This window comes from Polypterus senegalus, chromosome 11 (genome assembly GCF_016835505.1).
Source record: "Polypterus senegalus isolate Bchr_013 chromosome 11, ASM1683550v1, whole genome shotgun sequence".
Classification (NCBI taxonomy): domain Eukaryota; kingdom Metazoa; phylum Chordata; class Cladistia; order Polypteriformes; family Polypteridae; genus Polypterus; species Polypterus senegalus.
In genome coordinates, this window is record NC_053164.1 from 110,468,364 (window position 1) to 110,495,829 (window position 27,466).

General features: G+C 35.7%; 1 protein-coding gene across 3 annotated transcripts in view; it reads left to right on the forward strand.

Annotated features, from left to right (window-relative positions):
* The window catches only part of tmem178b (transmembrane protein 178B), a 716,562-nt gene that overhangs the window by 238,812 nt on the left and 450,284 nt on the right, over window positions 1-27,466 (forward strand). For all 3 annotated transcript variants that reach the window (XM_039769470.1, XM_039769469.1, XM_039769471.1), the window contains exon 3: window positions 5,001-5,114. In XM_039769470.1, the coding sequence (XP_039625404.1) occupies window positions 5,001-5,114 (114 nt within the window). The remainder of the gene's footprint in view (window positions 1-5,000; window positions 5,115-27,466) is intronic.

The following is a 27,466-nucleotide window of genomic DNA, read 5'->3' on the forward strand; positions in this document are numbered from 1 at the left end:
TGTATGCAATTACAAGTTTTTGCTCCAGTAAGTCTGGAAAGCAGCAGCTCTGCTAAGGTTGTGATGTAACCTCAGCAATGGACTCATTATATTTAAATGGCCAGTCATCAACTGTTCTACTGTAGGATCTATTTCTCGGAGTTCAACTCTAATCACGATCATGTGAAATCAGGACATCATTAAGAGAAGTTTTCTTTTTAAATGTATATAACCACATTGCAACTTATGTTTCCAGTACTTCATTGTAGTAGAGAAAGTTGAATATAGCATTATTACATCAATAAAAAGCAAGATCAGCTCCCAACATTTCCTCATTAGAAATCAAAAGGTTAAAAACGGTTACGTCTGTATTCTGCATCTCTTCACAAAGAGCTTTGGTGTTCAGCAAAATGAGTTCATTATAAAGGATTAGCTTTAACTTTTTAAAGTTAACAGATTTGGAAACATCAGCTCACTGGAGAAGAAATAGGCAATGCAGCCGTAGGTGAATCAAGCAGTTATTTCTTTAATACTATTGGCTCTTTTACTTAGCAAACAAACAGACAAATAAATCAGTTTTGCTACATCAAGCTGGCACATACAGTTAGGTGGAGGAAAAAAACCTGTAGGGACTACTTGGATTTGCTTTGAAGTGCACTAGGTGGAAAATTGGAGTGAAAGCCATCCATCTATCATCAGTCTTCCTGTGCTGGCAAGATGATTACAGTGAGACTGTGAAACTCAAATTGGCCATTTCTAATTGGGGTGAAAATGAGGTCAAAACTCCACTTTGAAAACAGTAAACTTGGAACCCTGGGAGTAATGATTGAGAGTGTATAAGTGAACACACTTTAACCAGCATGAGAAAATTGACACTGACGTAAGAAAGAATAAGACTGCACTTCCGTGGGTAGTGTTTCTGAATAGATTATTTGACTCTTATAGCAAGCCTCTGACAGAAACCCCAACAGCTTTTACAATGAGATTTTCAACAGTCACATTAATTTCATTGGCATGGGATGGCTTGGTCTAAACTTAGGAAACAAAATGCTTCATAAAAGAGAGACTTACTTATATGAATATCTGTATTTTAAGGTCACAACACAGGCAGAAATGATAGCAATTTAAATTCTTAGTAAAGATCAACACTTTCAACTTATAACCTTCATAGTATTTAATTTGCATGCCTGTAATTTGCAGCCTACGCAAAGAAATAGGTCAAATCCGCAGTTTCTGAAAGTGGTTTTACTTGAATGTTCGGGCAAGACACAGCCAGTGGTGCAGAGGAGGATTGTATTGGATGTCAGAGCAAAACTAGCTGACAGCATAATTTTTATTGAACATACTGAAAGAATGGCACAATGTCATGGTTCTGCTCAGCATCACACTGGCAGCTATTGTATCGTGGAAAAAGAAAGAGGAAGACAAATAGACTGTTGAGAAAGGCTTGGAGGCTGATAGAGCTCATAATGTTAACCTCAGTAGTCCATCCAGGAGCAGCCAATTCAAGACAGAAAGTGATGTTGGAAAGGGCATCAGTTAAATTTATCAGAAGAAGGAAACCAAGAGAAAACCCATTGTGAGTTCATCAGTGATGAAATACAACTCAACGCTTAGACTAGACTTCATAACGCTGAAATCAAGCCATATACCGAAATTTGGTAATGGGTAATTTAGGAATGACAAGGAAATGAAGATCTGTGGGACAGTGAATCTGTGGCACATTTCTGGGGTTGCTTATGTCATTTAAAAAAGTAAAACAATTAAACATAACATATACTGGGTAGGTGTTTACTGTGTAAAGAATGTTATACTCACAAGTTCTAATTTTTACAAGATGGTCACCCACAAGTGTACCAACCCCTGTCTTTGAATATAGCAATAAATAAACACAAGCTCTTTAAATGGCTCACTTTCCTCCTGATAGCTTATTTAGATTGCATCATCTTGAGTTTTGTAAGTGCATTTTGCAAATGACTTGTTTTCTGACAAGCTGCACCTGTATTTGTGATCTAGCCATTTTTTAAAATCATAATGGAAATTTATGTATTTATTATCCAGTAAATTAACATTGATATGATCCACCTTCTTCTTTAGATTAAAAGACACAGGTGGTTAGTAAGGAATCGAGAATTCACATTTTCAGAAAGAAGATACAGCATATATACCAACAACTATGATTGATGGAGACTTAATTTAATTTAATTTTCTAAAACCAAAACATTACAATGTCATTCCACGCAGTCAAACAAATAACAATAACTTTATAGATGCTGTTATTTACTCTAATGAAATTAATAAAATGCAGATAAATAACAAAATTCAACCCTCATCCACAAAAGATATACTGTGTGTATATGTATATGTATGTATACTCACTCACTACACCCCTTCTCGGGAATCGAACCTTGGATGTCAGCGGCGAAGCCTCCTACGTTGCGCCACGATGTGTGGTTTGTTTTTTTGGCAGCATGTAGATTGGGGTAATTACATTCATGGCATTCATAGTCGGAATCACAATCTGATTGTATGGGTCGTTACCTAACCACCCATACAATTGGATTGTGATTGAAACTACAAATGCCATGAATATATATATATATATATATATATATATATATATATATATACAGGTGTGGCACAAAAGTAATGAGGCTGGCAACACTGCAAGCGATCTGGCAACGCTGCGCTGTTGTCCTTGATAGAGCACGTGTATCAGTACCTTCCCATAGCTCACTGCGAGTTTCAACTCCTTCCGTTAACTACGTGATTTTTGTGACTGCTATTAGCGAAGTTGTGTTTTTGGTTGTGCGTCACGCAAAATGGAACAGCGGAATTTACAGCAACGTTGTGCCATTAAATTTTGTGTTAAGCTTGAAGAATCGGCAAGTGTGACGTTTAAAAAGTTAAAACAGGCCTATGGGGGAACATTCTTTATCCCAAGCTCAAGTTTTTTAGGGAGGCCTTCAACTTCGAAAACCAATGAAAACATCGAACGTGTGAACACTCTTGTGAGATCAGGCCGTCGTTTATCATTAAGAATGTTGAGTGAACAATTAAATTTGAACAGATTTACCGTTCATCAAATTTTGACTGAACATTTGCACATGCGAAAGGTCTGTGCCAAAATGGTGCCAAAAAACCTCACAATTGAGCAGAAGGACAATCGAAAAAACTCATTCCTGTGGTTCCCCAGCCCCCTTATTCACCTGACCTCAGTCCGTGTGACTTTTCCTTTTTCCTAAACTGAAAAATGTCCTCAAAGGACGTCATTTCGGGACTTTAGAAAACATCCAAAAGAGTGTAATGGACATGCTGAAGACCATACCGGTTGAAGACTTCCAGCGCTGCTACCAACAGTGGGAACAACGTCTCCATCGGTGTGTAGCTGCCCAAGGGAACTACTTTGAAGGGGATAACATTGATGTTTGAAAAAAATAAAAACTTTGGTAAATAAAAAATCAGTCTCATTACTTTTCTGCCACACCTCGTGTATATATATATATATATAATTTTTAATTTGAATTAAAAAAAATTTAAAGCCTTTTTATAGCACTAAAAACATTTCATTATTTTTGTTTGTGGAGAAAGCAAGCAAGAAAGCATTGTTATTACACTAACATTGTACCAGATTTCTTCAATTATATTAGAAAATTTTTAAAAAGTGCACTGAAATGATTTATATCAAAAAGTACATGTTTTGGATAAACACACTAGAGAAAAGATTATTATGTAAAGTTTAATAAACTTCTATGTATATGACCTAATTGTATAAATTGTTACACTAATTTAATTATGTTGTGCTTGTGATTAAATAAATATACCAGCATAGCTCTATATCTGGTGTTAATTTATTTATTAGGCAGTATGTTTGAAAAAGTGGTATTTAACATGCTATACATATTTCCAAGTTAACTGACCTTAGCATAGCACCTTACAAATATGGAACTATTTGGGCTCAGAAATCACGCTGTACCCAACTCAAGTTTTCTCAGTGTGTCCCTAAACAGGAGTTGTGAGTCGATTCAATACCAACCCGATCTTCTACAACTATTTGTGACCCCACTCACACTCATCTGCCTCGTGCATTTCATGTCTGCACATTCGCAGGATTGGTTCTGCTCACATCGCTCATTTGGAGTCAGAGATCATTTATGCCCACTATTCCCACTCTTCCAGATGCATGCTAGTGGCCACATACCTAGGCCTATTCCTTTTAGCAGCAGAGAATTGCCTCCACAGTGCTAGCAGGTATGTGTTCCACTTTCCATGTGTCCCACCAGTATAAGTTTTCTCTATTTTGGGTTTGGACATTCATACAGATATTCCAATGTCATAGAGACATTCAGTGTGCCTTGTGCCTGAACTTGTTAGAATAGGCCTCATTTCGCCTTTTTTTCATACACATACTTGCACCACAGTGAAGCATTAGGCTACTAAATTCACCAGGCATATCACGGCAGTTTGGTCATACTGTGCCATGTGCATCACTTTCACAATCCATGTCAATGTCTTTTGACGAATTGAAATTGTCATCACTACTTGCTCCAACTAATGGTTCAGTTTCAGTTTGTTCTAAAACTGGCTTTACAGCTTCTCATTTACACACCATTGTGTTTTGGTTGAAGTTTCTGGCTCATCCATATTGATTTATTATCGAGTGACAAAGCACACAAAAATATTTGCAGCACAATCTTATTTTATCCACTAGGAGGCAGTAGAATACTGTCCTAAGAGTTGTTCGGGCTTAACACTGTAAAGCGGATCATTACACGTCACCCCGAGTCTGACTTGAGGTTAACCTTGACTACACAGAATTCTTAGAGTCCGGGTTAATGCCAAGGAGGTTAATTGTTTTCAGATACCCATTTAAACTGATTCTTGTAATTAATTTTATAGCTTTAAATAAATTGATCTATGAAACTGCTGAAATTGTGTCAATTTATCAGGAATGTGCTGCAAAAATACTAGAAAAATTGAACACTATAACATATAAAATACTTTTTCATTTTTATCTACAGGTTCCATTGAAAGATGCTCCTACATCAAGTACCACTACTCTTCAGCAACAATTCCAAAAAATCTGTCCTATAACATAACAAAGACAATTCGACAAGATGAGTGGCACTCTCTACGTAAGTGGTACATTCTTGAATGACTTTGATTTGCTTGTTTGGCTTCTTTGGTGATATTGATGTTTAGGTAGTCTGCTCCTAAAACTCTTTTTGGTGGATTCTAGCAGAATGTCTAAGACCAGACTGAGAATTTGATTTTGTTGTCTTTATTTATCTAACTGCTTTACAATTTTGCCAAAAAGCAAGGTAGTTGTTGCCATATTTTTGCCTTTGTGAATATTTTATAAAACTTGTGGATCTAATAAATTTTCTTAGTTGTGATTCCCTATATTTGTATTTAAATCTCGATGGATTCTAATTATTTTTCTTTTGTTGTCATTTTTATTCAAGCTCTTAATGCTGAAATACATGATTTAGCATCTCTAGGCACACTGTTTTATTCTTTAGTTACCCATTTTATATGTAGGATACACAAAAGCTATACGGATGCTCCCACCAAATGTGTGTCTTAAATCAAGACTTGAAAAACAACACATACTATACTGTGTTTTTTTTTTAATAAAAAAATTTCATTAAGAGAATTAACCTGCCACTTCTACTTGCATTTACAATGTAGGTTGCTGAAATCATGTATAATGTTTAACAGTTAACAGTGTCCTATAAACTATATGGATTAATTCATTACTAGAATTTCAGAACATTTAACGATAAATTGAATGAAGCGGTCAATGGTGTCTAAAGCATTAGCCTCCTTAGACTCCAAATAGCTCTAATGATGTTTTTTCTAGAATGTTCTGGGCTGTCTTTATAGTGGGAAACGTAAAAGGTATAATGCTACTCCTTAAATGATGCTGTGGTTATTGATTTCAGTCCAGCCAAGCTCTTAAACGCCATTCTGTTTAGACTTTTTATTGTCTGGAGATGTATATCTTGAAAATTCAAAAATAATAACCATTCTTTGGCAGTTTTGTCTTTTTGAAGAAATGTAATAAAGATGGAAAATAAATTCATTTTTTCCATCAGAATGTACTAGGATATGTGGTTAAATTGCACAAATAAAAAATAAAAATACCACCAATAAAGAAACAATTTTTTCTTTAACAATTTCAGTAGTCATTATCTGGCTATGTCTATGTGAAGGTAAACATTTATGTGAGTCAGTGTATAAATCTGTACTGTAATTTAATTTTGTTTTACATCTTTAGGGTTTCGTTGTTTCAGTGACTAGTTTCAATTCACAGTTATTGTAAGCTTTCTGTTTCTTTCATAAATTTTACTATTCAATTACATTTACTACAGTCTCCTGACAGATTTCTGGTCTTGGTTCTTCTTTATTGTGCAGTGATATATGGTAACTGCCCTACATGTTTTTAAAGAATACAATGTATCTGAATTCAAAATCAATGTGAATACCTTAAGATTTTTTAAGAAAAAAACAATTAGACATCTATGATGATGACGAGTGAATTTCACAAGTGATGGAGCCCTATTCCTCCCAGCCTTATAGCCATTTGTCCTTCAAATGTTACAGCAGAGCACAACAATGCCAAAACAATCTTTGTATGTAATCTTCCCAAGGCTTTAACTCCCAAAGAAACGTAGATTTAACTTTGTAAAAAATAGTAACATTTGATTTAATGCTATTTAGCAGTTAGTCAAGATCATAGCTTTGAACTTTCTCAAAGCTGGTAATTCAGTGTGTCTTTAATACATGAACAGCTTCATCCCCTGAGGAAGCCATGTCCACAGATTTAGGTCTTTGTCAGCAAATTGGACTGATATCCACAGCTCAGAATTACACTACACATTTTCTCTTACAAAGAAATACAAGGCTCCCTGTTTGCTCAGAAAGTCTTTCTCTTATGTTGAGGCTGCTTAAAAAAAAAAAACAAAAAAAAAAAAACCTTTTAAAACTTTTTTTTATGGCTAACTTAATGTTATAACTCTTTAACTCAAAATAATATATTTAGTGTATATAATATGTTAACAAAACAAGCTTCACTTTACTATAGGAAGTGTTCCCAACAATCCTGTGCAGGAACTTCATTTTAACTACTCATACTTAAAGTTGCATCCTTTTACAACATATGAGGAATGAGATTTGCACTAGTCAATAAGTTGAAAGGTTCACAGTTTGGTAGAATATTTCTAAAATTACTACTTCAGCACCAGAACGTTGGCCGATTTCACAATCATCTCTGTCCTCTGTTGTGAAAAGGACCATGAGGTCCTTCAAGTTGTCTAAATGGGGCAACTTCAATTCCTCCCTAAACCTCCAGAGGGCAAGCTACTCTTTTTAAGTAGGTTGTCATGATCTCAGATTTGGAAGAGCCATTCACCCTGATAAGATGTACAGCTACAAACTAATCTAATCTAAAATCATTCTCAAACAGTAAAGACACAACTCTTGAATGCTCAGAGTAGATGGTCTCCAAGCCTTAATTATGCACTAATATCCTGTACATGAAAATCTTAAGGAGGAGACAAAGATAAAGACAAAGTTCTTCACCTACTTTAAATGGATATAACTTAATGCTGTGTATGCAAATCACAGTTCTTCAGAATTCTGGGACTGAAAGATACAGAGCAGCAACTTCACCTAGATATCTCATGCATCCACTAGCTTAGCATAAGCTTTTTTTCTAAATCCATCAAAAACTTATGAAGATAACTGTCAAACCTCCATAACCTTTAAAATATCTGCAAAGACAAAATGTTGGTTCTATATTCCATGGCATGGACAGATTCTGCAGTCTTCTTTTTGAAACTAACATTTAACTATCAAAACAGAGACTCCCACCCCAAGTGCTGATACATCCAGCAGTGAAGAGACATCAAACAAAACATTCCCACTATATTCACTGTAGCATTTATTGTGGGGTCTATTGCAACTGTAGAGATTTAAATGGCTGCTATAAACTCAGAGAAATAGATCCAGTCCCAACCAATGACTTTGTGACTGCCCTCTTCTTGGATGGACAATATACTGATTTGAAGTGTTCGTCCTTCATCCTCTTGACAGCTTCCCAGTTAAACTCAGAACAGATTGATAGACTGAGCAGCATTCCACCTAGCCCTTCAAAGGTGTTGACTCATTTACCATAATCTCTTTTGGGCCACCTTAAAGTCACACCTAATGGTCTCACCAAAACATCAACTTGTAATCCTACCATAAAATTGGAATTTGCTGCAGGTGCCGAGTCTGACCTCATAATAGGCCATCACACAAAGTGAAAAGGCAGGCTTAATAGGCCTGCACTGACCAAAAAATTTGCTGCATTTCATCTTAAAAATGATATCGTCATCATATGTAAATATGCGCTTTATAAAGTGGCTCAGGTTGTGAAATATAATACAAAAAGTTCTACAAGGAGCACTTGATGGACTGATTGATTGCATTTATAGTTCTTGGGATGAAACTGTTTTAGAACCGCAATGTCCCTACAGGAAAGGCTGTGAAGCGTTTGCTGTATGGGAGCAGTTCAAATAGGTCATGGCTGAAGCAGTGTGTGCTTGATGCTATATACCAATAATTCTCTTTCCAATCACAAAACACAAAACAAAGTTTATTTATTCTATCTATCTAAATAATCTTAAAAAGAAAATGATTAACAAGAAAAAGGTAAAATGTATAGCCAAAAATGGCAACCCTTAAAAAGCATTTTAAGACAAACATGTCCAACCTGTAGCCCCATGGCTGAATCAAAGAAAAGAGCAAAAAAATCTTCAAAACCAGAAAATACAAATATAAGGAGATTCTAATGGGTGGGGCCAAGAGTTATGATGTGTTACGTATTAATGAAGTGATAGAAATAATATAAATACAGTTCATACTTTAATAGATTTGTAAACGATTCAATCACATTCAGTGCTGAAAATGGTCACCTTCTTCTTGCAAACACAGATTGACAAGGCGCTCCATATTGGCAAAGGTATCCACAAGCAATGTAGGGGTGATGGCAACAATTTCCTATTCAATGTTTCACTGTAATTGTCCCAGTGTATAAGGTTTGTTCAGAAGAAGTTCGGAGGTGACAGGTCGGAGGAAAAAGTTGGTCGTAGTCCCTTTGAAATGACCCGATTGACAAAAAATTATTACATTTTTGCCATGCTGTGAGCTGACGTATGACAAATTGCCCCATCTTACTGGAAATAACCTTCACTGATCTCAAGGTCATTCACATATAAGTCAAAAAGAGCGCCATGCCTCACTTGTTTGTACATTTATCCAGGAATACTGTGATCTTTATTTTGTTTGTATTGCTTTATTATTAAGACAGTAATATATCATAACTTGGGGCCCCACCTTTAGAATCACCTTGTAGTATTTGCAGCAATATAAACACTCCACAACTTCTCAATGAAGGTCTGAGAGACCTACTTGCAAGCCTAAACTATAAAGGCTATGGTCGCTCCTCAACAGTAATGTAAAGGTGGGCCCGGCTCTTGGGGTTCCACCCACAGAAAACATGGAGCATAGGCCAACAAAAACACATTATATATTAATATTAAATAAGTATTCATTACAATATTAATACAGATCACATAATAACAAAAACACATGAAAAAAAATGTGAGGACAGCAGAAATATCACAAAGAAAAATAAAACTAAGCCAGGGAACAAACCCTAGCTGAAACATAACACACTGCTTAGGTCTTAAACAGCATCCATTAAGACCCCTTTACTTTGACTTTACATAAAATATTGAATAAACTCTCCTGGAGTTAATAGTCAAACTTATTACAATTCCCATCACTGCCAAAAAAGTTTTGTTTACAGAGTCAATGCTACAAAAAGGGATGTGTCTGGTATCAGCCTTCTTAATGAGACCTGGCTCTTCACCTTACTAGAGAAATGTGAACTTATTCAAAGAGCCAGTTTCCACTACAAAGGTCTTGTATGTTTTGGTCCATTCCACTCATGTCTGTTACCCAACTTTTTCATTTGTGAATGACACAGCTTTGCTAAAGAGCCTCATTTCATTAAAATGAACTGGCGGAATTTGGTTCCAGGGAAGAAAAGTGTAGCACTTTTCAATTTTAATAAATGCATTTTTCCCTCCTCTTGGACTGATGAAATAATTTGCAAAGGTGATAAAAAGGAAAGGGAAGGATTTAAATACCTTATGCACGTTTCCACAAATACCTAATGTTAAAATTAAGGTGAGGCACTTTTCTGGGTCCTCAAATCAGACATGTTGTGAATACTGAAGAGTGAACCCTATGGAGTTTGTTCTGCATGAGTCTGGTGAAATCACAGACATTTTAAACATATTAAAGTCAACGGGGACTAAACCAGCTTTGAGTGGCTTATACTATTTCAATTATATTTTAAGTGCCCATGAGGTTTAGGAATGCATCTGGCAACTATGTTGGACTGATCACTGTGGCCAAAAATGTGTTCTGAGCTGTGAGGCTGCAGTGCTAACCACTGCACCATTGTGTCTAGAACAACATTAGACACAAACTGAACAATAACCACAAGGAAAATACAAAAATGACCACAAGCTTGCAACAAGTTAAAAATCAGCAATATATATATATATATAAAAACATGTAAACATATATGTCTTGTCCCATTGTTAGAGGTTGCAGCACCAGCTTCACATTTGTCTTGTGTTTCTGATCTCTGTGCAGATGCTTTGCCCTTTTTTCCATTCCAAACAGTAAACCTTTAACTATAATTATTTCACAGGGTTACACATTTTTCTTTCTCAAGGAGAGCTCCTTTAAGTCTTATTTTAGATTATAGCTCCAACATATGGCTAATTATGCATGCAAATTAGCAATGCGGCGATGGTCATATATCCGGTGGCAGTACTCATAATATTCTCATTATTGTTGGCTAATATACCCCTAAAATGAAAAAATTAAAATACTTCAAGTTTTTTTTTTCTTAAACTCATACAGGATGATAGGCTAGAGTACTGAATGGGTGGTAATTCGTATGCCCAAAGCAGTTCTGCAATGATATTACAGTACACATGCATGAAAGTTCTGTGCATGACTGCTATAGCTCTGAGATGTCATGTTGGCCTTGCAAAACATTTTGGGGTGCTGGGGAGAATTTCTTTTACCCAAGCTGACCACCCCAGAAAGCTGATATCATGGCCCAGAAGGCATGAGCTGATTCAGTGCGAGCAGGATCATGCAGGTGGCTGGTTGCTTGTACTATAACAAGCTTGACCTGGCGGACATGCACAGTGTCCACTGAGAAAAGAAGAGTGTTCATTGCTCACCTTGCAGAAGAACTTCGTCATCGCTTCTTACTAGAAAAGACGATGGAAAAAGAAAAGGAGAATGCAACTTCAACAAGTTTCTGTTCCAAGACAGCCGCTTTCCCCAGAAAAATAAACTGAGTCAGTGTCAGGTGCCCTTTCAATGTAATAGGAACCAAGGCATAGAGAGAAGTGTGTACATTGCAATAGGTACACATGTCGTAAATGTAGGAAGGACGGTCCTTGGTTTGAATTTGATAATTGCATATAGTGCGGACCTGACCTATTTGTTCTATTCTTTCCTGTGCCTATTGTGGAGTAGAAAAGAAACAGTACCATACAACAACATGTGGAGACTGGCAAGATTAAGGAAAAAAATAAAAAACATCCGGTTACCGATTACAAACGCAAGATGTTTTGCGAATTAATATGAATAATATGAATAGTGTTGCATCCGTGCCACAATGTTTTCCGAAATGTATTTATAGGTCATAAAATGAATAATTTGAAATATCATATATACCTATGTCTGTTTTTTTTTCGTCAGTGCAGCTGACATTATGCACCATGAGGTGCAGGAACACTCAATAAAACTGAATAAAACAAAAATCAAGTGGCAGTGAGATACGAATAAGGCAGATTCACCAGTGTTTGTGTGTCAGCTTTTATCCATCTAGATAGGAGAATGTCCAGTTCCATTGTCTCAAAACACCACTCACATCTACAGTTAGTCCCAGTTTCAAATAATAACTAACAGCTTCAGATCCTGGGGGTGAGGTAGTATGCATCGTGATTGAGACTGAGAGAATAAAAGTGAAAAAAAAGCTAACTTTTACAAGTACTATAAATGTACACTGGCTGTTACAGACGCAAACCAAATGTATGTGTTTATTGTATAATATTAACAATAAGAGCAGCTCACTACTCAAAATGGTAAATGTACGAGACAGTGAGGATCAAACCGGGGAACTCTTGATTACAAGTCAGTAATTCTTACCGATGTGCCACGGAAACTGTTGTATTATCCTTGAACCTTTTGTGAAAGTGTTTATTTGATCTTTGGACTTCAGGCTTCACACATTATATAGTTTATGCCTACATTCTGTCATTTATTACTAAAATATGAAAAAGTTTCTGTTTTAACAATGTTTTTACACAGATTATTGTAGAAATGGAACACACAGGAAATGCATGTGTTCCAAATAACATTCTATTATTTCCACTCTAATACTCTAGCTCTTCACTCCCAGATAGTGAAGGCATGAGTTGGGAGTACTTTCATCGGCGGTGGGGGGATGGAATAGCAGGCTGCTTGTCTTTATCGGCACATTTACAAGACAAAAGATGCTGACAGAGAGGTGCGAAGGGATTTAAGGTGGACCGAATTTATGAGTTTTTTCATAGGCTTTGGTTATTCTAGTGTTAAAATGTGTCAGCTCACCCAGAAATGCCACCCCAAGCAACAACCTGAACTTCCTTAAGGACAGGCAACATCAACTTACTAAATACAGTATAAAACAGAATGACTATGAATTTGTATTGTAGAACAAAGATAATTGTTTGTTAGGAAATGATGACTTATTTTATTATTCATAAGGGTTTTATTAAGACTTTTGAATCTAACCTTGAATACACAACTGTTACCAATGCAATATATAGTAATGGCTGGTAAGGCCATTAAAATCAGCTCACTCATTCCATTAATAGAAAACACATCTCTTGTGTATGCTTTTGCAGTCTTTTACTTAGCTCCAGTTGTCGCAAGAGAGTAATGTTCTTTTATATTTTAACCAAGGTACAAAAAGGAGAGACTTAACTTTGCTCATGTTGGTGATGATCTATAGCAGTGCTCCATTTATTTTTCAGGTATTTCAAAGGCTTTTTCTTTATTTCTGCTCTTTTTTCCTAATTGTCTTTGGAGGACTTATTCTGATAGCATTTACTGTATTTATAATGCTAGGCCTAACTTCAAGAAAGAAATCGCTTCTGACAACGCAATCAGAAGATTACATGTTTTTCATTCTGCCACATATAGATAGCTTACATTTATAGCTCTTCGAGAAGAATTCACTGTGCTTATTTCTGTGTCACTTCTTTCATGTATCGTATTCTGTTATCTCTAGCTTTCTGAGAGTGTTTCAAGGCAGAGGAAAAGATGTTTTTTATGCTTCTTTTAAAAATCAATATTTTTTGTGGACAGTTTTATTATCTACATACAGATATAGAAAATATTGTAGTGTAGTGAATGTACCATTGTTGCATTTATTTTCCTATGGCTACTGCAGCAAGCCAATGTCGTTTGTTATATAAACCTGCCCTCCAAAAAAAAAAAAGTGTCTCACTGCAGCAAGTTGACATAATGAGGATAAGCCAATCAGGAATCATAGACAATCACTGTCTCCATGCTTAACTGCACTGGAAAGAAAAATTGTAGGCTGTCTAAGAGATAGCACATCAGCTCAAATGCTCCTTTGGGATTAAGGCTGCTGCTTAAGATTTTGAGAGGTATGCTGGAGTGAACAGAAAAAACACATAAAAGATATTTGTCAAAATTAGTGTGTTAGAAATTATTCTTTTAAAAATAATCCCTAAAGGAATCTAGGCCTTTGGTGTCCATCATTATTGATCTGAATTTTAACATTTTAAAGTAAGCAAAAAAGGAAAAAAATCATTTGATGAATAGAATACTGTACATTAGTTGTGTATTTAATTAAAAATTAAGCTGATTTTCATTATTGTTTTGCTATGAACAGTAGGAATGTGCTTGTTTGATAAAATCCTATGAGCGGTCATATATGTTTTTTTGTTGCTGGGAAACTCTGTTATACCTCATTTCTGTTTCACCAAAGGTGATAAGAATGCATCAGTTACTGTCCAGAAGACAAAAATAACTCCATATTAGAGTTTTATTTACTCTTTGAATCCACTAAAATAAGTTGGAAAATGAAAAACGATATTAAAAGAACTTAACTAAAACACAATAACATAATTATACAGTAATTCTGAAAACTTCTGTAGAGTCTACCTGCTGTGCACACTGCAGGTTATCCTCGTTGCTGACACATTTTTTTTGCAAACATGCTATTTACTGTTTGCCCTGCACCCTTCATGGCCCAAACTTACAGACTTTAGTCATAACGAAATTGGATAGCACAAACCATGATCAGCTCTTTTGGAAAAGCATTAAAGCAACCTGCCTGAAGATATAACTTAACGTTGATATCCAATATGGCCATTCAGGTCGAGCAAGTTCAGTCTTCTGTTGGTAGCATGGGCAAACAGAAGAGTTACATCGTTATTATCTTTCATTTAAAAAATTACTTAAGTTTTATTTTGAAGTTGACCAAAATAAACTATTTTGATAAACTTAAAAATGTGTAAGAATATTGACATATATACTAATGTACAATTTAAAGTTTTGTTGAAAATACTGCTGAAACTGAATTTTATTTTTTAAGAGAATTTACACATCTAAATTATAGTTAAAAGCACGTAATAACATGCAACCACATACAGAGAACTTTTTGATTTTGAAAGCAAAATATACAGATGAATGGACAATGTATTGTATGAACATAATAGAACATTTTTTTTAATGTATGAAATTGTTAATCTACCTAACTATTAATACATTGACTGAAATCTTTGACCACACTTTGTACTTGAAAATCGGAAAGCAGCCTACACATATTCTATGAGCACTTGGCCAACTGGATATCCAGCATTTCCTTTTAACACCATAATGCCATAGGATGGAATCAAATGCTGACAACTCAGGGCAAACAGGGTTTGTCCTTGCTGATAGCACCCTCCTCTAAAGTCCCATTCCAGTCCCAAGAGAGAGAATCTCATCTGAATGTTAGTGACAGTAAGTGTCATAATGTAGCAGAGTTGATCGATTATGTAACGACCTAAAGGAAACAATGTAACCCGTGGTGCTGTTGCAACCCAGAGGGGGCTGTTCAGGGGAGACAGCACCCTTAAAAAACCATCTCCCCCTGTACTTCCTTTAAGGAGGCGCCCAAAGATGCCAGCCGGTAACATATATATATTTTAGCCCATTAGAAAATTAGTTACACAAAGTTACACACCTTTTTCAACAGACAATATTGTAGTTCAAAAGCAAAAAGAAATAACTAATGAGATCATCTAAACAGAGACAAACAGCATTAAGTATACATTCAAGAAATAATCCTACAGTATAGTATCCTATATAGTATCCTAGTATCCTATAGTATTTGTGTTTATCAAGCAGAGCTTAAGTTTTTAAGGCATATTCTGCAGAGAAAGACATCTTTGTGGTCAGATGCATGATTCGTCACTTAGGCAGTCCGAGTTCTCCTTTGCCTTGACTGGCTGTGATGGCTGCTTTCAGTTTTCTGAATCTGAGTCCCTGGGTGTGCTAGCTTGTGATGGGTGTGCCATAAAGAGAACCTGGTTACCTTTACATGGACTATCATCAGTTCAGGAAAGCAAATACAGTTCATACACTTAATAAATTATTTTCTTATTATTATATTATTTTATTGCTCATTGTACACTTGATGTATGACAAGTTTTAACAAAGTTGATGTACAAAAACAATGGAGTGCTTGTCTGCTATACAGGAATACAGCAACAGAGAGAAAAGAAGTAGGCATATCGTATATGATGTACAATGCAAAACCTGCAATTTCCTTTTGGCTGTCAGTTGGTCATTCCCACCTTGAATGAATTGCATGAGTCACTTTCTAACTGCCATTCCTCCTTCTTTCCTGCCTGCATAAAGCTAGCAGTTCAGTACATATCAGCACTTAGTGAGAAACGGTACAAAGTGCCTAATAATGTGGGGACTCTAAGCACAAATGAAACATTGCTAATGCATTCAATAGTTCAGCAGACATTTGACTTTTCTGTTTGTATATTATATGTGCAGCCATTTTTATGGAGCTATTTTTCTAAGATAGAGGTAGAGCAAAAAAATCAAAAATGAACACTTTTAATGTATTTTATAAATGGAATCCTAATGATAAGATTTTTCAAGAAATTCCTTTTCTTATTTGGATGTCCTTTTGTTATAATTCAAGTAAAAATATTGGAATTAACTGCCTCTCCTTCATGTTAGATCCTGTCATGTGCCCTGTGTTGGCAGAAGTGGTTCCAGCCCCGTGTAAACTCAAACTGCAATAAGAGAGGGAGAGAGAAGTTGGGAGTATGGGCAGCATTGCCGCAACCACCATACAATGAACCACCTGGATTGGGATCCGTGTGCAGTGGGTGACACCTCCATAACACGCTGAACATTGTGAAGTTTTTTTACGGTGACTGGAGTGCCTGTCCTGCCACCAACCCCCAAGTTTCCCCTGTAAGTTGGAGGACCTGCATGCAGATTAACATCATACCTAGGCAATTACAAGTGAAGGGCCTTGCTCAAGGGCCCAAAGGAGCAGAGTCACTTCTGCTTTAGGGGATTTGAACCGGTAACCTTCTGATTGCCAGCGCAGATCCCTAGCCTCAGAGCCACCACAATGCCCATAAATTGCAATGAGAAGGTTTGAAAATAAATGGATAGATAAAATTCCCACCACTCCCATACAGGGAGAAGACAAATTGAATTGTACACGTTAACAACTTTATCAAGGAATCCAGTCCTCAAATACATATAAAGGTTTATTTTATTCTTCATTGTTTTACTGGTACACCAGATGTATGCTTCAACTACTGATACTGTTTGTTTTGGTTTTCTTTTGTTGTTTTTTTAAGATCAAGTGTTATGTCCTAAAGTTATGCATTTTGGTCTGCTTCACGTTGGTGAAGTAGTAGATTATTGTAAATAAATCCATCTTTTCATATGTTTACTTTTTTTGGTTCTTTCAATGCGTTTTGTTTGGTAATAATGCCATCTAAACTCGGATGGACTATACCCCCCTCCCTGTGACAACCGGCTATGGTGTAAAAAAGATCTATGGGCATTATTCAGAGTTTAATTGAACAGGAACAGGAACCCTTAGCCCTGAAATTATATGGCGTACTGCACTAGTTTGAGCACAGGCAGAGACTGACAAGCAGTATTGTCAATGTATTGCTCTGAATGACAAAAATGACCAGTTCCCCAGTAACATGTACAACTGTCTTTGAATAAGGTAGAAATGGAACATTTTGCCTGTTGGAATTGTAAGTTGTTATCGTAAAATTCTTCTTCATGAATGATATATCTAAAAGGCACCTTACTAATTTCTCTAATAGATTACAGCCTTTATAATTCTTTGTCCATAAATTCCAGTATTTTTATAGGTAAAAACAAGGTCCAAGAGAAGCCCCAGCTCCAATACAGAAATATGTTGTTCTTACCATGATTTTCTTTTTGTCCCTTTTTAGCTTGGCTTGCTCCTTTAGCCTGATACTAGGATTGTTAATCGCCAAACATTATACACTAAATCTAATTAAATTCTTAACTTTTTAACCTTTTTGATTTATTTGAAAATGCTGCAAGTCATTTATTCTGACAAAGATGTTATTGTGTTTTATATTGGACAGATTGGAAACTGTCTGTTGATTCTTGTTCCTTTTAATCATTGACAGCACTAATAGAAAATCCCTTTATTTAATTTAATTTAGTGTTGCAAAATCTAATAATTATAGAAGTGGATATACTAATAAGATATGTACATTTTAATTAGGCAGAGAAGAACTAGAGAAAAACTAACTAATAATGACCAAAGATTCCCTTTGACGGGGACTGATTTCACTTGCCTATTTGCTTTCAGATGTACAAAACAATTTACATATTTATATGGGTCAGGAAACGTTAAGGCTTAATAATGTAATTTCCATTTTGAAGAAGCAAAAAGAAAATTAATTTGAAATTCTATTTATAATATAAGACTGGAATTTAAGGGAATTTGTGAAGAGTTGCAGAATGTATATCTGCAAAAAGGGAAAAAAATACAAGGAGAGTAATACACTTGATAAAGTCTACACAAAAAATATGATGTGTCGCTAAACTCTTGATTTTTTCAGTGTGAAAATTATGTTTACATATTTCCGCCCGAGTTGGATTTTTTTTCCTTTGCATTTTTGTAGTCATATTCTTGCCAAGAGTTTTACATACCTTATGGACCACTCACTTCATTCCTTATCTTGGGCAGTCCCAGCTGCCATGCTGGAAAAAGCTGCCACACATAAAAGAGTATTCAGATACATGATGACTAGATTAAGATGAATATACAAAGTGTACCATTCTCTAGCATTAGAAATGAAATGATACACAGTAATTTATTTTTCAGTTTTCCATATCTATATAAACTTGTTCCTGAAACAAGAAACAGTAACACTTTACTTTAGGTACTGCAAAAATTACACATTAACTCTATGGTTGCCAGATTAGAAAATTTGAAATACGGGACACTCTTAAAATCTCTCTCTATATTACTATATATATAAATTTAAACATGCCCCCTACACACCCAGACCAATATATTATATAAAAGTAGAGACATAAGTTAAAAACAGAAAGCATGGATTTTAACGGGTTATGAGGAAAACAACAGTAAAATAATTTGAAAATTATTTAATATAAGCTAAAAAAATTTCTGTAAAAGTGAAATCTTTGAAAATATTAATTAAATACAGACAACAGAGCAATATTGGTATTATTTAATGCAGGTAGTTAGATAAAATGTGGACCGCGGCAAATAGTAACAACACACTTTGTTGACAGTCACTGTATGTTGCAATGCTGATACAGAACTGCACAGCAAAACGGTAAGAGTGTCGCTGTCCTCAGCCAACCATAGCAGCTGAACAAGTTGCAAAGGCAGCAAACACTAGTTTCCTTGTTACATTTGGGTAATTTTCATCAAGACAATCTGAGAAAAGAAAGTATAATTAGTTATAAAGTTACAACTATGTACTGTAAGAAGGTAGTAAAAATATATTTTTATTACGAAATTTAAAAATGAACTAAATACGGGACATTTGGGTTTCCCTAAAAGGTCCGTACGGGACAGGAGACAAAATTATCAAAAATGGGACATGTCCCATATATAAGGGACGTCTGGCAACCCTAATTTACTCTGATGTAACAAGACATTAACATACATATCTGTGTCTTCATAACACTTACAAAGCATCAGTAAAGTGTTTATTCATGTCTACTAACAACACTTCACTTTAGAGTTATTTGAGGTGGCTTAATCACACAAATTTCTCTTGGGATTTCATATTTAGTATAAGATTTGTTCATTTTAACCAGTAATTTTACCATCATGACAATATGCCACACTGCACAGAGATGAATAACCTTATCCACTGATGTTTTATAAATGTTATAATGACCCAAAAAATGCCTTTGTTGAGGTCCTGTTACATAAGGGTGCATTTTTGCAGTACCTAAACTAAAGTGTTACCCAAGAAACATACCTATAAATCACAAATGCCAGAAATTTGTATTGGAGGAAAGTGTTAAAATAGTCATTTTTAAGCATTTATCCTTTTAGTAGAAAAAATAATACAAATTGATTTTAATTTTTATTTAAACAAATTGCCTATACTGTAACTATGTGAGCAAAAAGAAACATACAGGACCTAAACATTTAGTCTCACTGCTGGTACACACATCTAGCACAGAACGACAATATTTAGATATCTGAATAGAAAGATATTTTGAAGTCACTTTTAAACATATAGTCTTTGTTTTATATAAAAAAAATCAACTGAGTATGTAGTGTTCATATAGATGAATAGTTACAGGTTTAGGAAAAATTAGGATGTTTCATTTAAGGATGATTCATTAAATTAATTTACAGTTGGAAATTGACACACTATTTGTATTTGAGGGTTGTATCTTGAAGGAATAAACTGATTAACAGCTGAAATTGTGAAAAACAAATTGTTTGAGACACAAGATTCTGCTCTAATAAAAGTTACATTATGTGGCTTTTGATAGTAAACCTAACAGTTTGTTTTAAAACAAAAAAGAAAGTTTAAGTGAGCTATTCATAACTAAACTAAAACTCTGAAAATGAAATCAATGAAAAGGTGTTTTACCATACGATTTCAATTTAGAAGTCATTCTTGAAAATCAGAAGTAATCTGCTCTGATAAACGTTCACTGACTAAATCATGCACTATAAGGAATACTTATTGTTTAATGTAATTTGTGTGAGATCTCTTTAAACTAGAGGATGGTGTTGTGGTGCATAATTAGTTCTGCTGCCTTTTAACTTTAGGACGCTAAAATGTTGGCCAAGTCAATTTCTGTTTGCATTTTTAACATTTTTCACATATCTGCATGTGGCTACTCTGTCCTCTCACATTCAAGATATTAAAAGGCAATTCTGAACTTGAATGTGGATGTGTGAAGGTGTGTGACCCGTGAGGGATGGCTGTCAGATCCAGGACAGATTCCTGCTTTTTTCCCCCATGATGCCACCATTTGACCCTGTAATGAAACAGATTAGCTCAGAAAATATATTTAACGCATTTGGCATTTCTTGCTTTGCAGATTTTGCTTTATTAAAAACATTTTATTGGGATCAGGTTATTGGAACTGGACATTTTTCAAAAATGTATATTCCTTAGATAATTTCTGATCCTATTTGATTGCTTTTCTTTGTCTGCGTTTTAGGCTCTGCGAGGTCCTTTCATAGCAATGAGAAGGGATGTGTTTTTTGCTAATAACGCACCCTAGATACTGGTATATATTTGAGTTCATTTGTTTAATTTCTGATGTAGCTCACTTTAGCAATCATATATTTGTTAATTTAGCAGGTTGTACTTCCAGCACTGCTGCATTCCTTCATCATATCCCTGTTCTAGAAAGATAAATGAATGACAGAATAATTTTTATAATTAGTAATAAGTACCCATTATTAAGCAACAAACACAGAACAGGGTTTCTGCATATCTCCATCCACTATGAGTAGATCATAGCTGCTGAAAATGGAGGTTACTGTGCCACTGGTAAATTGCTTCAGTCATTGATATTTCCATTTTTGCAGAAAAGAATTGAAGAGAACTGCCCCGTCTGTCTCTTACATTTATTTCTGTGATTTCTGCCAACTGAGTCAATAAAAGCACATGTCCCTGCAGCATTTCTAAATATCTGGGGAAACAGTGAAGTGTGAAGACATCAAAATGTATTTCTCAGTTTGCAGCAGCATTTCGAGCTCATTTACATGGCTAATATGACCCTGCAGCTTGTCCAGCTGAGTCTCAAAACGCTAGAGACTATCCATTTACACAGGATGACAGGGTTGTTTGTTTCAGACTCCCATTTCACCCTGTGTGCCGAAGTGCTTCACTCTTTTTGCACCCGAGGACTGGTGTTTTTGTTTCATCATTGAGATGAAAGAATTCTTCCAAGTTCATTTTGTCATTGCCTTTTAGAATGTACGCAGCTCAATTAAGTTCTTACATTTATAATTGTCTTAGTTGGTAGGGTTTGAGATCTCCAAATTGGCTGGAGTCAGGCATATTTTATTTTATGAATGTACGCTAGTAAAGTTCCAGGGATGGATTTTACTCTAAACTACAGTTCCAAGTTTAAAAGGATGATGCAAGAATTGTTAAATTTCTTTTGAGTCATCCTCTATAATTGCTTTTCTTTATTTTGGTATAAGTCAATTTTATATGTAGAACACGTTTAAAACAAGAGAAGTTGACCAAAGTGCTGTACAGTTTCCATAAATACACCAATACAAATGTATAGATACAGTAAGTAAATAAACCAAAATTATATAAATACATTAAAAACAGTACTCTGAAGCATGTTTGGAAAGCTACGACAAAAAGAGGTTTTCTGACTGGATTTAAAATTGACCAAAGCTGGTACAGACCTAATATAAAAGGGTAGACTGCTGCAGCTGCCCCTTATCTTTGAAATAAAGGCATGGCCCCCTCTGAGCTTAAGTCTAGACAAAATAAGAAATTAAAATAAGACAACATTAGTTAACATAGAAAAGGAGTAAGGTCCGATGGCCAGGGTGGACAGAAAAAAAAAAATATGCAGAGGTTCCAGGCCACAGGACCGCCCAGCCCCCTTTGGGCATTCTACCTAACATAAATGAAATAGTCCTCTTTGTAGTTAGGGTTCTCACTGAGTCAGTTGATGTTGATGGTCATACAGACTTCTGGCTTTTAATCCATCCATCATTGTTGGAACATTACGGTGCTTTGAGTAGATGGTGGTGGCGCAAGCCATCACCAAAAGGACACTGGAAAAGGAAACAGAAGAGAGAGTAAGGGTTAGTACAGATTTTAGAGCCACCATGAGTAGTTATTATAATAAGTTGGATATACAGAGTATCAGGATTTTATTTACAGTGAAGTTATGAGAAGGCCATGTTAAAGTAATTTGTTTTCAGCAGTTTTTTAAAGTGCTCCACTGTATTAGCCTGGCGAATTGGCAGGCTATTCCAGATTTTAGGTGCATAGCAGCAGAAGGCCGCCTCACCACTTCTTTTAAGTTTTGTTCTTGGAATTCTAAGGAGACACTCATTTGAGGATCTGAGGTTACGATTTGGAATATAAGGTCTCAGACATTCTGATATATAAGATGGGGCAAGATTATTTAAAGCTTTATAAACCATAAGCAGAATTGTAAAGTCAATCCTGAATGACACAGGTAACCAGTGTAGTAACATCAAAACTGGAGAGATGTGCTCAGATTTTCTTTTTCTAGTTAGGATTCTAGCAGCTGCATTCTGCACTAATTGCAAACGATTTATGTCTTTTTTGGGTAGTCCTGAGAGGAGTGGGTTATAGTAATCTAGTCGACTGAAAACAAACATGTGAACTCATTTCTCAGCATCTTTCAATGATATAAGAGGTCTAACTTTTGCTATGTTTCTTAAGTGAAAAAATGGGTTCACTGACAAAAGAGAGATAGACATATGAGTGGCAACAAACCCGCTAACTGGTTTTCGACAAATGTGTGCCAACAAAATCACGAGAGAGGCCAAGAGAGTGGGACGCGTACGTGCGCATTATGTACACATTATGTGCTAGGTTATAACTCATAACTGCTGATGGCATTCCATGAACAAATAACTCAGTCGAGACTTCACATAACGCGTCATATACAAAGCGGAATTACCAGCAGTCAGGCAGCCAGCAAGTCTAAATAAGCTCAACTATCAAGACGTCTTGCTGCAATTCTTCCTGCAGGGCGTGACCTTAAGGACTATCTGCGTGCCGTGCTGATGGCATGCCGCGAACAAATAACTCAGTCGAGGGTTGGCATAACGCGTCATATACAAAGCGGAATTACCAGCAGTCAGGCAGCCAGCAAGTCTAAATACGCTCAACTATCAAGACGTCTTGCTGCAATTCTTCCTACATATGCAGGGCGCGATCTTAAGCACTATCTGCGTGCTGTGCTGATGGCATGCCGCGTCTCATAATATTGACTTCTAAAATAAACATTATTATATATGCTTATACTAGTAATTCATATTTAATGAAACTTTCACGATTTTGTCGGCGCGATTTTGATGCCCCGTTTTAATCGCGCTATTTTGTCGGCGCTCATATGTCTATTGCGCAAATGTCGGGTCACAAAAAAATGCTCTCCTAGTGATCTGAACAATATGCGATTTAAAATTTAGATTACAGTCAACAGTTACCCCTAAGCTTTTTACCTCCGTCTTGACTTTTAATCCTAATGTATCCAGTTTATTTCTAATAGCCTCATTATATCCATTATTGCCAATCACTAAGATTTCAGTTTTCTCTTTATTTAACTTGAGAAAGTTACTATTCATCTATTCTGAGATACAAGTCAGGCATTGTGTTAGTGAATCAAGAGAGTCGCAGTCATCAGGTGCTATTGATAAGTACAGCTGTGTGTCATCAGCATAGCTGTGGTAACTCACGTTGTAACTTGAGATAATCTGACCTAACGGAAGCATGTAGATTGAGAATAGCAGCGGACCCAGGATAGAGCCTTGTGGAACACCATATCGGATATCATGCGTCTTTGAGTTGTAATTATCACAACTAACAAAGAATTTTCTCCCTGCCAGATAGGATTCAAACCAATTTAAGACACTGCCAGAGAGGCCCACCCATTGACTAAGGTGATTTCTAAGAATATTATGATCAATGGTGTCAAATGCTGCACTCAGATCGAGGAGGATGAGAACAGATAAATGGCCTCTGTCTGCATTCACCCGCAAGTCATTTACTACTTTAACAAGTGCAGTTTCTGTGCTGTGATTTGTTCTAAAACCCAGAAAAGACAGAAGACAGAAAAAGGACGACTGGTTAGCTCCAGTGTGTAGTGAGTTGGAATAGTCAAGCCAAGAAGAGACAAAAGCATGAATTAGGTTTACACTTACCAACCTTTTCTTATTTCTAATAGGTATTACTTCAAATTTCCAACAATGGTTTCATCCAATTTAAAAAAAAAATCATTCTTTTTTATTATTTACTGTAATATATTACCAAAGACAAATGTATTCTCTATATCTTATTTAGATACAAGCTGTGTTGCCTGTCCAAAAAAATATAACAGTTTTCTATGTCAGGACCCGTCTCATGCAATAATGTTGACCTGCTTTAAAATGTTTTAATTTAATTAGTTTGTTTTATTGCTGATTGTAGTTTCCATTATTTGGCATTAGATAAAGGTTAATATCATTTGTCCTTCTTTGAATTACAATTAGATTTACAACTGTCAGACCTGTGCAGCCAAACAATTCAACCTGTGCTGGGTCTTCACTGCCGATAGCTGGGGTTTCATTTGCTGTTGTTTCATTTAGTATTTGAAACTGGAAGTTGATGAAGAGCTCATTCATGACAAGGCAGTGCTCAATGTTAGATTCAAAGACAGAGGTCAGATTGCAGGACATGTACAAGAGGATTAGACTAAGGATGGTCAGTAAATGATTCATTCAGCGACATACCAGGGATCATGTAAATAATTTGTTGATAAATTAATCAAATTTCTAAATAATGAATGACCTCAAAAACTGAAACAAAGTAATACACACCATTGACAGATGCACACCAATTTTCCATTCATGGCAATAAAATGATTTAAAAAACACCATAAGAAGAGAGGGAAAAACTGGAGAAAAATTAAAAAATGAAAGAAGTCAACCAAGCATCAGATAATTGTAAAGTAACTAGTGTACAGGCATCAGGCAACCACAAACAAAAAAATGCAATTGTTTGGTTTACTGTTTTGAAGTAGTTTTTCTTGTTATGATTTTTCTAGCGTTACAATGGTGACGGATTGCCATTTTTGATTTGTTGCTACTGCCACTATGGTATTGGTAGCAACAATGTCCTGTTGTCAGTCACATGGTCGCTAGCATTGTAACACGTGACGCCATTTCACTTAGCTTTAAAAAGTTGACTGCTTGTTTACTTTTTTAGCAATGATAAAACCTTTTTTTTAAGAATTATTTTTTGCATTAGGAGTCAGAAAAAGGACAAAGACTTGGGACTGAGTATTTTAGAGTATGTTTTATTCATTTGCCACTTGGATTTTCGTATCCTTTTCTTTTGGATTGTAACCTGTGCCTGTTGTTCAACTATTGTTTGAATCTCCCATTCAAACAATTTAATTTCCCAATACATCTAAATTAAACTCCTTTTGGCTTTTCATTTACTGCGAGTCACAACAGAATGGTTTTAACTGAAGCATACTTTCTCACTGTTGTTAAAGAATGACTTCCAGCCCATGTCTCAGTTTCCACACAGGTAAAAATCAGTGGCCTGGGCAATAAACACAAAAGCAGTATAAATTATTTACAAAAAATATCCAAACCGTAGACATTTTGCACTGAAAAGTACTGTCAAGGACATTTAGAAATAAGCACCCTGCTACGTTTGTTAAAACAACCTCATGGATGGATTGAGTGGCAGAGGGAATGTTTTCTATGCTTCAGCGATGTGTCAAAGTATTGATAAATAATAAACAGAGATCAGAACCACACAACTCAAAGAATCTCTCAACACAATCCAAAAGTTATGCAAAGGAAGCTCCAAATTGGAGCAATTTCCTACAGTCTTGTACCTAACTGTATGTAGAAGAAGCAAAATTAGTCAAGAAGAAGTAGGAAAAACTGTTCACAAGTGTGGCTGAAGGCTGTTACAAAGATACTTTCTTCCATCTCTATATTTAAACAGCTGATTGTGTTATACCGTATATACTCACGGATAAGTTCTCCTGTGGATAAGTCGGGACTTGATTTAACTGTATAATTTCTGGTATTTCATAATGTTGGTCGTATAAATCAAATGTGGAAAACTCATGCTATTGGTCCAAGAGATTATGATATGCTAACGCCCACCTGAGAGAGTAACCACAGAGCATACTGCCTTTTTTTCTGTGTATTGTGCCTACGTAACCACGCAGTAACACCCCAACGTTTGCACTAATTTGTGTTTTTTGTATCTCACACCCTCATACGCCTTTATCGTAAGAGGATCCCTTATCTACAATGGAGCATTTGATCAGAAGAAAATATGAAGCTGGTTTTAAATTAAATGTTGTTGAAGTAGTGAAAGAAATTAGTAACTGTGCAGCTTCAACAAAATTCAATGTGTCTGAGAAACTGATGCGAATAAGCAAGAAGATGTAAAAAAAAAAAAAATAAGTATCGCATTTTTGAATGGGCATATAAGTCAGAGTCTGATTTTATGATCGATTTTCCAGGTTTTAAGACCTGACTTATACGTGAGTATATACGGTAAATAAAAGTGCTTTGTTTTTAAAAGATTTTTATTTCGATGAGAATTTTCTGAATATTTTGATTTTTCATTGAAGTGAACAGTGTCAAGACTCGATGGTATTCGAAGACCAGATTTTTGGAATTCTGTTATTTTACTTGGCTGCTGGTGGGGGGTGTTTAAACTTTCTGGTTTGAGTTCAACTTAAACAAGCCCGGTTCTCTGCATCCTCTGTGTGCGAAGTTACTAACCATAGCTACGGAGTGAATCAGGTTGTATGGTGTGAATTGTCACACTCTATTACCTAGCATATATGCCCCTATTTGAAGAATCCTTAAAGATTAACACTTATTAATCCTTCTTTAATTTATGCCACTAACTATTTGAACAATGCTTAAAGATTAACACTTATTAAGCCTGCTTTCCTGCCTGTGCAATAGCTCTATTCTATCACCTAGTGTTGGTGACTGAGTTCTTTTCTCACCTAGGTCAGTCAGTGGTGCTGGACGACACTCCCACCAGATAAGTTATAT